Source organism: Eleginops maclovinus, chromosome 13 (assembly GCF_036324505.1).
Source record: "Eleginops maclovinus isolate JMC-PN-2008 ecotype Puerto Natales chromosome 13, JC_Emac_rtc_rv5, whole genome shotgun sequence".
NCBI classification, from domain to species: Eukaryota; Metazoa; Chordata; class Actinopteri; order Perciformes; family Eleginopidae; genus Eleginops; species Eleginops maclovinus.
In genome coordinates this window covers 12,908,933-12,924,458 of record NC_086361.1, presented here as the reverse complement: position 1 = coordinate 12,924,458, position 15,526 = coordinate 12,908,933, and the positions used below count along the sequence as shown (strand labels likewise).

At 39.8% G+C, this 15,526-nt stretch overlaps 1 protein-coding gene across 1 annotated transcript in view; it reads right to left on the bottom strand.

The window, feature by feature from the left end:
- The window catches only part of csmd3b (CUB and Sushi multiple domains 3b), a 312,509-nt gene that overhangs the window by 86,410 nt on the left and 210,573 nt on the right, over positions 1-15,526 (bottom strand). Inside the window, exons 13-16 of the mRNA XM_063899320.1 lie at positions 5,043-5,225; positions 4,248-4,574; positions 2,507-2,701; positions 590-728 (exon numbers count right to left, since the gene is read on the bottom strand). Coding sequence (XP_063755390.1) covers positions 590-728; positions 2,507-2,701; positions 4,248-4,574; positions 5,043-5,225 — 844 coding nt within the window. The remainder of the gene's footprint in view (positions 1-589; positions 729-2,506; positions 2,702-4,247; positions 4,575-5,042; positions 5,226-15,526) is intronic.

The window sequence follows — 15,526 nt, the reverse complement described above, 5'->3', positions numbered from 1 at the left end:
AAAGCGAGGGCTAGTGAAGGAAACATGAAGATCATACTGTTGTTGCAGTATATCTATGACGAGCTTGAATTGAAGGTTCACAGTAAGGTCTGAATCACTATGATTTTCAATTGGTCCTTCAAACCTCTTATATTGATCCTCTACTGCTTTAAAATAAAATGGTTATTGATCAACAGATAATCATAACCATTAAAGTCATAGTGTCTTTGTACATTTGCTTTCCTGTGTAACTGAACATATGGGAAGAGGTCCATTTTAAAGCACCCTACAGGTTGCCATGCCAGTATTGTTAAATGCACTTTAGAATGAAAAACATCTCTTGTATATAACAGGAAATTAAACCCATGAAAAATGATGTAATAGGATCCCATTAAGTCTTATTTCTATCAACAGTTCACAGTTCAGAGATCAGATTATAAAAACCACAATATGAGCCAGTCTTCCTGATCAATATACTTACTATTTACAATACAACCTATGATATTCAGGAGATTGTTATTTTATCTGATTCCCTGATGACACTTCCCATCTTGCCTGTTCAGAAACTTGAGAGTCTTCATTTACAGAATCAGAGGATGATAAAACCTACCTGTCGAATGTGACTTTTATGGAGCGTCCAGGCTCTGATTCAATCACCCACTCACAGCTGAGGGAATCTTTATAGTAGCCCGGCCACCCAGGAGATAAAATCACTCCAGTTGGGGCTGAATAGTGGCCTCCGCACGGGGCTGGAGGAGGAGAGGGGGCAGAAAGAGAACAATGGACATCACACAAATGACTAGCACGCCTCAGCACTTGATGAAATTGTAGTTGTTTGTGTGGGCATTGTCTTCAAATGATATGTGTCCCCAGATCGGTCTGAGTCTACTCTTAAATCAATTAAATGTTGATGTGTGGTGGATGAGACCTGATACTAGAAAGATCTGGCAGGATGTAGTAAGTTGTGTTCATCAACTAGACATTAAATGCCCAGATTGTACTCCATATAAATTAAGTAAAATAAGAATTCAAACTCAATCCTCTTTTTAAATGTCAAATATGCATTCACAGCACCACAGCGAAATCAAGACTGCATTTATCCACTCCGAGCACAAGGAGCAATGGGAAGCTACTTTACATATTTGGCTTGGGAAATCGAAGGTCACCAGTTCAAGTCCTGGAAAGACCAAGTGCTACTGAGGTGTTCCTGAGCAAGGCACCATTCCCTACAATGCTCCCCGGGTACCTTACATATGGCAGCCCACTGCTCCTAGCAATAGGATTGGTCAAATGCAAAATATCTATTTCCCCTCTGTGGGACGATTAAGGGTTCCTTCTTCTCTTCTGAAGCGCCCAGAGAACAGTGTGAGGGTCTGATGCCTTGCTAAAGGGCACCTCAGCCCTGTCAAGGGAGTAAACTGGCAACTCTCAATGTATTACTGTTCTTGGTCTGATCGGAGACTTGAACCAGCGACCCTCTGGTTACCAAGACAAGTCCCTAGAGCTTCTGCCACAACAAAGCATGGCAATACATCCAGATGGCATATTCATTATAAGCATTCAGACAACATGAATTGTAAAAAAGTTAACACAAGGTTACACTAGCCAGATGCCACTTTGTTCCAGTGTTCTTTAAAACTTGATCTTGTTTAGAGTTCAACTTGGTGTCTGAAGTCAATTTGTTCTGGTCTGTACCTCCTGAATACAAGTAAGTGAATTTGCATCCAATTCGTTATAGACACACATTAGCTACACAGGATCTAGGGACATTAAATGACTTGGAGCATAATTAACATGCTTTTTTTCTTACCGTCAACAGTTCTATCAACAGTAGATGTGAAACAAATATCTTAAGGAGATTATATCTGCAGCTGGAGTTATAGTCCAAGCATTTACACTGTTCCATCCGACATTAACAGGTAATATGAACACTTGTATTTGGCACTTTCACACAAGCAGTTAATCGAACTCTGCCTTAATGCCAAGCTTGACATATTATTAAATGTCCAAACGGCAATGTAATGACTATGTTGTGGATGATTAATGACAGTGTTATTTTTCAAAACCAATACAATAATTATGTATGGTAAGGCTGCAATTAAATTGGATTGGTGTTATGACTAATAAGCAGTATTTTTGATAGACTGTTTGTTTTGAAATTTATACCACACCAGGATGATATTTACCTCATTCACATATTTGTCATTAACTTCACTGTCTTTTGGTTAAATGTCATCATTACAAAATGTATTCCTACACATATTGCACAATAAAGCATTTAATATTCTTAAATGCCAGTACAGTAAGCTATTAGAACTCCTAAAACAGTCACAGCACCTGTGGCATATTAATAGATCTCTCCCTGGATAATCAAGTTAACTGGCCACCTCCATATCTTGTTCCCTCTGTCGAGCTGACAGCAGATCATTTCCACCTTCTCAGTCTTTAAGCTGCAGTAATGACGTTGTCTTGGATGACATATAGGTCCCGAGTTAATAGTTTAATCAGCAATCAACTGAATATTTACCTTCACATTTAGGGATGGGCCCACTCCACATGACTTTTCCTTTTTCTAGCTGACAGGAGATGGTCTCGGATCCTTGGGTTTTGATGAAGCCGTCCTCGCAGACCACAGAGATGGAGCTGCCGAGCTGAAAGCTGTCTCCGAAGCGGCGAGCGTTGATGGGAATGCCGGGGTCTGGGCACTCATTATGGCCAAATGCTGGGGTAAAAAAGTGACAAGTGGAAAGGGATATCATGAAACCAAATGCCAACAGAGAGAGACAGAGACATAGATGAGAAAAGTTATTAAAGAATATGAGACTTTCATACTACATTATGAGGACATCTTTAAGTGTTCACTCCTGGCCCGGAAAATGTCTCCAATAATCCGTCTTTATAACTGCTGTAATGATCTATACCTCTGGGTTTGATCTAAGTAATGTACTTTTTGATAAAATGTCTAGGAGCATGTTGTTTTAGCATATGGTCTGGCTCAGATATAAAGGCTGTAAAGTCAAATCTGGCATTGCTCATGTTTTTCCATTTAAAGCAATTGTTTCATCAAGTGATAAAAAGATTTTAAAAGGACAAATGCAGTAACCCAAAAAATCAGCTATACACAGAATGGTGTGAAATAACAGATACACTGTGAGGAAACCTGTGGACAGAAAACTTGAAAATGTTTTATCTGTTTGCTGTCAAACCCACAGAGACATGTTTAGCCTGAATTAGCTCAAAGATTGCAAGCAGGGGCAACCAAATGAAAAAAATATGCCTTCCAACAAATCCAAAAATATTGTATTTACTGTACATCTTGTATCCTGTTGTCGAGACAGCTAGTGATCAATACATCTAAGATCCACCTGGGTTTTGATCAGTTATAAATCCTGCACAGCTGACAACCTTACAATAAAGACAAAACTGCTGAGCTCTAACTTCTCCTGAAACACTTATATCCTAGTTTCTACTTTGACATGGGTGAAATACACAAGTTATGATGTTAAAAAAAAAAGCTATTTGGGAGTTTTTGAGTGGTTTGCAGTTTCACTTTTTAAAGAACAAAACAATTTGCTAAGCAAGGCTTAACACATCCTGGCCCTTTCTTTGAGCTGGACGCACAGAGAGAAACAGGAAGGAGTGATGTCTTTTCATCTGACTCTGGGTTTGACAACAAAAGAGTCAAAAGCCTTTCTTCCTCTTTTTAATGCTGTATTACGTATTTGTTCTGCAACTTACACCTCTATTCTTAGCTGCTGCATTGACCCCAAGAAACCACTTAAAAGTGTGTGTTTTTCCTTTTTCCAGAAAACAACTGTGGGTGTCTCAAGCCCTCAATGTTTTTGAGTGAATTAAAAGAGCTTCTATTCAAAGTAAAACATCAAATATTTAAGGAAGGAAATATAAATAGTCTTTCTAAGTGATTGTTGTCATAAAAGAGATTATAAGCAACTAGGTTGTTTTTTTTATTGTGTTCAGGCCACCTGATGTTTTTTCAAGTATAAATGGATACTGTTTCAGACTCAAATCTCTCATTCTCATTCAGGTCTAGGCTAAAGGTCATATACACTCATATGAGCAGTTCCTGTTTCAAAACAATATCATAGCCTTTTGACGCTTATGCAATATTCTGCTAAAATGTTTAATATATGTGACCCTTCTTTATCCCGCCATAACCACGTTTCACACCTCAAGTTGTTGGCGAATACGTAAGACCCAGTTGGACAGCAAGTAAAATAGTAAGTCGTAGAAATAGAATGATGACATACTACTGTATGTGATATTAAATCCTCTTCCTGACATGGAGTGATCGGCCTGAAATTCCAGCCTCAATGTGTTGGTGTTGGACGTCAGGTGGGACGGATTCTCAGCTCCAGAGAACCTCCCGATGACGCCCGCATCATTCGTCTCGCCATCTTTCACAGTTAAGGAATCGTAGGGTGCTTCAAGGTCAAAGTCATTAAATGCCAAGTGGATTCTGGAGCCTGGATCTGATTGAATGAGCCAGACACAGTTCATGTTGTTCCCATAGCCTTCTGGGTAATCTGGGGAGAGGACGGTTCCCGAGGGAGCTGTGAAGTTTGACATGCAGGGGACTGTGGGGGCAAGAGGAGTACAGGAACAAACCCAAATGTGGACAGACAGACAGACAGACAGACAGACAGACAGACAGACAGACAGACAGACAGACAGACAGACAGACAGACAGACAGACAGACAGACAGACAGACAGACAGACAGACAGACAGACAGACAGACAGACAGACAGACAGACAGACAGACAGACAGATGGATGGACAGATGGAAATGGAAGGACAGAGAAATGATGGGAAATTTAGAAAGGAAAAAGAAAGGGGAGGAATAGACGCAGAGAGAGACATTTCCTGTTAAATATTCATCGCCACAGCATCATCGGTCATCATCCGCTCAAGGCCATAATAAACTGTCACCATGGTGACAGGTCAGACTGAATGTTATCAACAGCACAACAGAGCACATGCCTAGTTTTTCCCCCTCTGCAGCCATGCCCCCGAAAATAACCAAGCCGTGATTTTAATACTTACATATGCATATGGGGATGTTCGCTGACCACTGGTTGTTGTCTTGGCAGGAAATAGTTTTCTCTCCAATCAGCTCGAAGCCAAACTGGCACTCAAACCTCAGGATTCCTCCATTCGAGAAGCTGTCCCCTTCTCTAACTCCATAGAGAGGAGTCCCAGGGTCGCCGCAGCTCTCTTTGTCTATTTCTGTAACCCAGTTTCAAAAAGAGGGATTCACATTTTAGTGTTAGTCATAGACCTGCATTGTTGTGCAAAAACCATAAAAATCATGCATCAATAAGTCAGATCAAGAGACGGGCGGACACATTTGTTCATAACATGATCAACGTTTATTTTGAGGCAGTACCACAGATACAATATCCTGCTGCTGGAAATACAAGAACACCAAATCTGTTTAATCTGCAGCAGAAAATAAGCACCAAACTAATGTAGTACTAACTCTTATTTGAGTCACATTTGCTAAAAAAAAAAAAAATGACAGGGCCCAGCTGTTTAATAAAAAGAGGAACAATATTTTTAAGACTAATTAATAAAGCTTCAGTTCTTTGGATTTGGCAAGCGACAGAGAGCCACAGGCAGGCTGGGGAAGTCAGAAAGTTGTGAGAGAAGGACCAATACAGTGATGGTTTTTGCTCTTTCCAGCATTACAAATAAGTTGGGGTATTGCTGGCCCAATATGGTGACATCAATCCTTAAAAAACTTAATAAGTAAGCGAGGCAAATAACACAGGAGAGATAATATGGCCATCTTTCCCTGCTGTGAAATACCATGCCATGCAGCATGAGCTCATCATTCACTTTGAACAGATATATACTGCAAACCCAATAGTCCTGCTGGGAAATGATTGGCTCTTGGTTTGTTGCATTAGGCACATTTCTTTAATGGTTTTGCGTCTTGGTTCACGTAGCCTGGAGTTAGTTTGCATCCATCTCCTTTGCACGAGTTCATACCACCTCTTTTTCAACACTCAGTCAGACCATGAGGTTACAGAAATCCTTCTCTGACTCTATAAGAGGGTTGCCACTGTGTCACCATAATTTTCTTAAAATCTTGAAGACCATATTTCAGAAAATATACCCTCTATTTCCCCAGCCTGCCTCGGCTTTATTCCCCTGCTTTCCTCTCCTATTTTCGATGTTATTTACAGGAGTGGACCTTGGTAGGAAGCAAATCTGTGTTTTACTGTTTGTGTATGTGTGTGTATGTGCCTGAGTGCACGTTTATGATGTATTGCATTAATTTCCATCATGACATCGTCTTTATGAGACCCACAGACTCAACCAATCACAACCTGCCTAACACACGTGCTTGTGCACGAGCACATGAACCCTATAGAATAGAATAGAATAGAGAACAAATTGCTTGGGAGAAAAAGCGGGCACACTGTCGGGTACATTCCTAAGCTACTGCTCTCACACACATGCAGGCACCACATACATAAAGAGAGCCACACAATTACAGTTAGTCTCTACCTTAGTATCAAACACAGGCATATTTTCTCTCTCTCACACACACATAATCCTTTTGTGTTTGTAACAACAAAGCTGACAGATTCACAAAGGGGATTAGGCTCCTTCAAGTGAGTGAATGTGTGTGGACCTCAAAACTATGTATATGTGATTTCACATCGAGCCTGATTCCATTGGTTATATAATATTCCATCACGCTCACACCAAATCATCCATGGGAATACACATCTTTACACAGAAACACCACGCAAGCACACATAACAGAAGTATATAAGGACTACCTGTAAAGATCTAGGAGGGTAAGGTAATAGATTTTTTCGGGGGTAATGAGATTGGAGGGAAAAGAAAAGCTTATTGGCTGTTTCTGCTTTGTGACCATTGTGAAATTGATTTTACAGCTAGGTTGCTAATAGTAATCCAATGCTCAAAGCATAGCCGCCTGCATAGTGTAATGTTTGCCATATGCTATAAATGTCTCTTGCAAGTTGTGGTCGTTGCTGTGCTTTTATGTTTAATATGTGTATCTCTTACCAGTGTCTCCACAACAGAAGAAAGCAGTAAACACATTAAACCACATAAAATACAAATCAGAAGTAGCAGTAATGGCAGGAAAATAAAAGGGATTGAGTGGGAGTTGTTAAGGGAATGGCTCAAATTGATTTTGTTTCTATTGTACACATCAGTGAGGACTGTTGGATCAAAATAATCTAATATATTACACCCAACATGATGACATTATTTCCAGCCTCTCTCAGGTTCCAAACAAGGCCACTGAGGAGCTTTTGAGGATTAATTTGATAAATGTGTCTAAGAGAGACATCAATCCCTGTCGGGTTTTGTTACATAAAGTCCTCAAAATGTTTTTACACTTGATAGTGAAACTCCCATATACCTGTAACTCTCTGTAAATTGCACTTTGGTATCACACATAATAATTGGGTTGTTTTTCTTTGATCTTGACACATCTTGGAGCGAAAATACATCACTCCAGAGGGGTTTTAAAACTCCTCTACTACACGCCTGACTCTGTTTCATGACCCTGTAAAAGGCTTCTATCATCAGTGAGTTTCAGGATATGTCTCTCCAGATTTCAACACTCTAGGAACAGAATGTACAGCTGGGAGAACAGGACACACACAGGTCATTGGCATTTTAAGTCATTGTTGTTCCACAGTGATGTTGCTATCATTCCCTCTCAACAACATGTTGGAAAATCTGAACAAGAACTCTAAAGGTATGATACTTCATTGAGCACAAAAGTACTTAAGGATACTGTGTTACATGAAAGAAGGGACAGAAACCTCAACATTTCAACCAAGAGGTTAAGGAAGTACTTCAGCTTATACTAAAAACAAAGAGTCTAATGAGCTCTGAACAACCTGGATCTGATTGTTGATGAGTCTTAACATGACTTCATGACCAATGAGGACCAAGACAGCATCACAAAGGTTTTAGGTAAGTTCAGATGGTCTTAATCAATTCATGTCCATTTATTGTAAGAGACATTTAAAATGATCATCAGTCAAAAAAGGAATCAGGACAAATATTTCATACGGCTTGATCATCCATTTCATAGATGATTTGAAATGTATGGAATATATTATTGAGTTTTAATGAGAGAACAATATTTTAAATATATATATATAGTAATTTATTTCAGTAGCACTGGTAGCTACAAGAGGCCTGAACATTACAGGAGTCAATAATTCATGACAAGAAAATGAATTGCTGTTTTTTAGTTTACAGTGATTAAGTAAGCCTTTCACAGGTTACCTCTGAGACACAAATGCATATATATATATATATTTATACATTGACAAACGCACATGCACACATACACACACATGACTGATAAGGCGGTCGGCTTTGGCTCACTTCCCCAATCCTAAGGTTATTGAGTGTAAAATTGAACCACATTCTGGTTCGTGTTGTGAATGAATATTTCATGAAATCATATTTCGTGGTGTTTCAGTCACTCTGAATGAAATGCTGTTTAGTGCTGAGTGATTAAGATGGTCCTGCTCAGTACCTGGACTACAGTGCTTCTACAGGATTGAGCTTCTGTGCGACTGAACACAAATCATACAGCTGCGGTAAATACTCGGTCAACATGAATGGACATGAAAAAATAAGACGATGTTGTTTAAGAGGTTGACCATGCTTCTAAATGTGTTTCCTTCAGTATTTATACTTTGACAAATATGATACCACAAAGTTCAGCTGCAGTTTAGTTGCCTACATTCTGTCTTGCATCATCTCCCCCCTTCTCTCTTAATCTCTGAATTGTATCATGCAGTGGCAGTGGAATTCATACATTGCATTTCTACAATACCTACAGTTACATCCAACACCAGCCACACTTGCCATCAAACACAGAAACATATGGGTGCATGAATGTAGGTGGACATTAATAATACTCACTCACACAGACCCCCCCCCCACACACACACTGAGGATCCATCCAGCAGGAGGTCAACTATGCTGTAAAAATCCACCTTGACATCTCTTCCTCCTATAAAATGAATCCCGTATTAAAAACTATAAAAAAGCAGATGAAACATCTAAAATAAAATCTTAAAAGTAAGAGCTGACATTATGACTAGGTGATGGGATTCTGCAGAAAAGAAGAGCAGGAGAGAAAAAATAGCAGTGGAAACATCGATGTTTCAGTAAAATTGAAATTCCGGGGTGAGATTTTGTCCCAGGCAGAGGCTGCGGTATCATGTGTTAGACACTTGAGCTTTTGCTGCACAGTAATTGCAGGTCAGTTAAAAGAATGCTATGAGATTAAACCACTAACATCTAGGATGTGGCGCAAACTACATAAAAAACATGTGTCATGAGATTGACAAATGTACTATTTCTTCCTCTTTTAGAAGTGCCTGTGAGGCAGGCCCTTTGCATTTGAATTTGCACTCTGTAGTCTCCACAACACAGAGTTATATAACACAGGATGATGGGATAATGCTAGAATGATGCACTAAAAAAAGCCAGAGCTTGAGGGAATGACTCACTGTGGGAAACAAATTCTCAAAATCACCACTCGCATGAATTTCAGTGAAAATGGATGACAGGTGAGGCAAATATATGCACTTATTATTCTATGTTCTGTGTCTATAAAGGCCACAATATCAGAAAAAATGCAAAATAAATTGCACATCCAAGTGGATTTAAACTGTATTCATATATAATTTGGTTCCTTAATATTTTAGATTTTACTTGCCACTTGTTCTAATAAAAAAAACAACAACATAGGAATGGTAAACATCATCTAGTTCTGATAGCTCTTAGGTCTTGTTAAGAGATACAAGATGGCATCAGAAAAGACACAGCGCACGCTACTGTCCATCAGACATTTCAATCAATCCTATGTGGTGACAGTTACTTGCCACATCCATGGACACAATGTGGCTTTTTCGTGAGCAGCAGGTGAATGAGGGCAAATGAGCACCTGTGCCTGTTTCAAGTGGCACGAATCAGCTGCTGCTCCTAAGTGGAACAGAAGGTTTACTCTGTGTGAAGTGTTGAATCCTGCATCAATCCAATTGGCAGCTGCTGCATTTAAATTACACACGGCGGTGGTGGGGCTCTCTCTATCTCCCGCGGCGCCCCTTAAAAACTCACAAGTGAGATGAGTTGGTGATGGAATACTGCTGGAGCCCTTCAGAGATATACCAATAATTTGACTTTGCAAACAATCACTGATTACAAAGAAAAACAGGAGAAGAGGAGCTGAAGCAGGTGCAGTCGGGATATTGCTCGCTGCTAGCTAAACACGAAAATGTCTTTCTTAGAATATAAGAAGTGAATTGAATAATACATTAATTTATGTGATGGGCTTAACATGTTCTACTGCCTGCTCTGTGTTTTATGAAGTTTGCCTTTCAGTTTGAATATTAAGACATATTCACATATTGGATATGTATTATTTATTCAAAAGACTGCAACACCCTTTATATGATCAATGTGCATGTTTCAGAATGTAAAATATTCAAGACTGACTTATACAATACATAACATGTATATATATATACAGTATATATATATATATATATATATATTCTGCCCCTAAAGGACAAATATAATATTTAAAACTTCAGTATGCAAATTAGAATAAAGATTCACATTATAAATAATACTGAATGGGTTTGCTGTAACCCTGTGTTTTTTCAACCCAACAAAACTCAATTGTAAGTCAGATATCTTCCGTATACGGAGAAACCCTGACCTGCATCAATGCCGTTACACACTATATATATTTTTCATTTCATACAAAGGGAAAATAAATCATTGAAATGCTGCTTTGATGTTGTTGAACTTAAAGGATAAAGCAGATATTATGCTTTGTAAGTGCGAGTACATCGGTACTTTATAACTCCACAGTCACACACAAACAAACACACACACGGATATATTATGCTCTAAAACCTCAATGACATCTCTTTATAGACCGTGCAGACGGATATATAAGCTTAAGATCAACATATTTATTCACAGAGTCGACAGGAACACACTGAAACTTTTATGTAAATGATGTCAGTAATGTTACCTTAAATCTATAGCGGTTTCAAGACAAGTCAAGATTAAAGGTAGTCACAGAGATTGCTGTACAGGCAGTCTAGACAGTGTGTGTGTGTGTGTGTGTGTGTGTGTGTGTGTGTGTGTGTGTGTGTGTGTGTGTGTGTGTGTGTGTGTGTGTGTGTGTGTGTGTGTGTGTGTGTGTGTGTGTGTGTGTGTGTGTTTTGTATGCCTTGTAACAGGGAGTGGAGTCAAAGAGTTGGTAGGTTGCTGACCTTGGGTTTAATAATAGATGGATGGTGACAAGATAAAGAGAGAGAGACCACGAGACACAGAAAAGTAAAACAGAGACAGAATGGGAGACAGAAGAGTGACAAACTTAGTACTGGTCATCTGAAAGACAACACAAGAGAAAAAGAGGTGTCTGATAAAAGAGCTTGGTGAGAGTGAAGGGAGAAGCAGAGACACCAAACAACAGTGCATTAGTGAGCAACTGTCAGAGAAAATGTTGTGCTTTTAGAAAGAGACCGAGGGAATGGGAAGGGAGTGATGGCTAATGAGGAAAAATGACACGGATAGAGAGACAGACGCAGAGAGAGAAGGGAAGGGAGAGGTGAGGAGTGAAAGAGGTGAGTGAGTTGTTGGTGGGGCTTCGTTGGCTCACTGATGGAGGACCTGTCTGACACACACACACACACACACACACACACACACACACACACACACACACACACACACACACACACACACACACACACACACACACACACACACACACACACACACACACACACACACACACACACACACACACACACACACTGTGTAGTGCATCAGTGACTTTGCATCAAGGCTAAAGTTACTGATAATATTTATATTTCATAGCCAATGTCTATGGCATGTGGTTCTAGGAATATACACACACACACACACACACACACACACACACACACACACACACACACACACACACACCATCTTTTTTCTATACCGTTTTCTTTCTCACAAACACACACATATCTCACAGCCACCTACTAATACTACAGATGGATCCGGTTTTCGGAGAAAAACACATTTATCTTGCTCTGGGTGTGGATGGAATTCTTTATGGTATTTGGATTTGAGTGAAAAGTCAAACCTAAGGATAATATACCTCCAGTTTAATATTCCCATTGTTTTGTGTCACTCTGGAGGCCATGTATGAAATGTAGGGATGTCAAATGCATCGTATATCTTTAGCATGTCTGTACTAAAATGTAATTAAGATGTTATTTTTATAGGAGACATCTGGAGTCAAGATCACTAGATATTTTAGTTTGAATGTATCCGATGGACTGACTTCCTTTAATCGACATTCCTCACTGTATCATTTGAACTTCACATTGGAACTCAAGGAGAATAAAGGGGCAAAGATATATCAAAACAATGTGCCATTGTCCTGTCACTTTTGGAACTCACTGCATGAGCAGAGTCAGCACTGTGACCTCATTATGACAATAAATCCACTGATGATGACACCCAAATGAGGAACACAAAGTTAATTTGTGCTGCAAAGCTCACCTCTCTGTGTTTCATGGACTGTAATCGGAGGCGCACTACATCTATCAAGCATGGAACTTTGGAAAGGTTAACATTTTTTGTCTTGCAAGAGCCTTATCAACAGAAGAGATACAAACCGTTTTCTCTTTTTAATGATGATAATATAAAAGGCAGGCGTTGTGAAATACATGTCTAGTTTGAACCTAAAATATAAACCAAAATAATGAATCTTATATCGCCTTAAAATATACACTAAAGCAGGGGTGCCCAACCAGTCGATCGCGGTCTACCAGTAGATCGCGAGAACATTTTGTGTGTAGGCTATCCTCCTACTGTTGTGTAAAATAGGCCTACATTAAAACTTCCAACTTAAAACATTTTAAATAGGCACAATGAACTGCTGATCGCGTGAAGCAGTGTGTAGATTTGTACAGCTATAGTAGGGTAGATCAGGCATAATCAAAGAAAAAATCTCACGCGCTTCTTTCTATCTGCACGCGCAGGGTATGGTTGATATGGTTGTTGTAACTAAGGACTCGGAAGGGTGCGAGAATCTTGACTAGAGCGAGCGGATACTACCATGGCGGCAGAAGTTAAAAAATCTAAAACTTATCATTTTCATTCAGAGTGGGAGGAGGATTATTTTTTCGTGTATTCGAATGCGAAGTCCATCTGTCTTATCTGCAATGCAAATGTGTCTTTACCAAAGAAAGGGAATTTGGAGCGGCATTTCAAGACGGTCCACAAGAGCTACGATACAAACTTCCCAGCTAAATCACCACTGCGCGCCCGAAAAGTCAAGGAATTGAAAAGTCAGCTAGCAGCACAACAGTCCATTTTTACCAGGCCCAATACCACGAGTAAGGCTGCAACCATAGCTTCTTATCGTGTCTGTCGTGTTCTTGCAAAAGGAAAAAAATCTTTCAAGGATGGTGAGTTTGTGAAAGAAGCGTTCATGGAAGCCGCAGATGCGCTTTTTGCAGATTTTAAAAATCGAAAGAAGATTGTGTCTGCTATTCAGGATGTGCAGCTATCAAGAAATTCTGTTACACGGCGATGCAAAGGAATGGCGGAGGATATTGAACAGCAATTGAGGAATGATGTTGACACATGTGAGTGTTTTTCTCTGCAATTCGATGAATCCACTGATGCTGTGGATGTGGCTCAGCTATGTGTGTTCATTAGAATGGTTTTCGACAATATGAGTGTAAAAGAAGAGCTGCTGACCATTTTGCCTTTGAAAGGGCACACAAGAGGCGCAGATATTTTTCAGGTTTTTATGGAATTCGTTAGTAAGAGCAAGTTGCCCCTCTTCAAACTCGTCTCCATTACAAACGATGGGGCTCCAGCAATGATTGGACGTACTGCTGGGTTCATTGGATTGTGCAAACAGTCTGAATCTTTCCCGGATTTCCTGAATTACCATTGTATAATTCACCAGCAAGGGTTGTGCGGGAAGATTTTAAATATGAAAGACGTGATGGATGTGGCTAACAAGATTGCGTGTTCTGTTCGGCCAGGAGTCTGCAGAGGCGATTATTCCGTGCGCAACTGGAGGAGACCGGCGTAGAACACACAGATCTGCTGCCGCACACAGACGTAAGGTGGCTCAGCAAAGGTACATTTCTGGAACGGTTTTCTGAATTGTTACCCAAAATTAAAGAATTTCTGAAACGTTCAAACCATGCTGAATATGCACAGCTAGAAGACAGTCAGTGGCTCTTGGATTTAGCCTTTCTTACCGATCTGACTGACACGCTCAATAACTTGATCTAGAGCTGCAGGGTAAGAACAAACACATCATCAACATGATCAGCTTCGTGAACACCTTTAAAAGCAAGTTACAGCTATAAAGCAGGTTGCAACAGTGATATCTGCGGAACTCTCCACATATGGACACAGAACTTAAGCGTCAGGGCAAAGACTGTGACTTGAGAGTGCACGTTATGATGATCAAGTGCAAAGCATCTTGTCAGAGTTTGACAAGGCGCTTTACTGACTTTGCATCCATTGAGCCTGTTGCCAGTTTTCTCAGTTTTCCATTTGGGGAAAATATAGATGTGGATTGTATAACGTCCAAAGTGGCATCACTCTTCAACCTGGATAGCGGTGCTATTGAGAATGAGATCCTCTCACTAAATAATGACATTGAGCTCAAATCAAGAGCTACAACTGACACAAATGTCCAATTCTGGAATCTAATGCAGAAAGAGAAGTACCCAAACCTCAGACAAACTGCAAAGAATTTGACTGCACTTTTTGGATCAACATATTTGTGTGACTCTGCCTTTTCACATAATCATTAAGTCAAAATACAGATCCACCATGACTGATGACCACCTTGTGGCCTGCTTACTGCTGGCACTCAGCTCCTACTGTCCGGACTATGAAAGACTAGCTTCCTCCTCTCAGTGCCAGAAGTCCCACTAAGTTAGAGAACCACTTTTCCAACTTGAATTAGGCATTGTATTAATTGGGTTTTATGTTGACGTGTTGTTATGGGCCAGTCCTAGGCCTACTTGTGCTTATTCTTTGCACGACGTACATTTACTTCAATAAATGTATTATTATTGTTCAAACTTGATCTTTGTGTCAGAAAATGTTGTTATTATATAGGTGCACAATTAATTGTGGCTACGCTATGGCTTTCGATATGGCTTGGTAGATCTCGACACACTATCAACTTCAAAAGTAGATCTTGGTTCAAAAAAGGTTGGGCACCCCTGCACTAAAGCAAAAGTTGCCAAACTTTCCAGACAACGAATTGACTTAGTGTTGCAAGTTAAACAGTGATAGTGTATTCTTAACATTAAATACAACTGTAATGTTTTATAATATTTGTAAATATATTAAAGGCTGTTGTTCACACACCCCCCAGGATACACTGACCCCTTTTTCTGGTGTCATACACAATCACTGGAAAGGCAGCTGAAAAAGTCTACAAAAAAAGTCTTTGCACC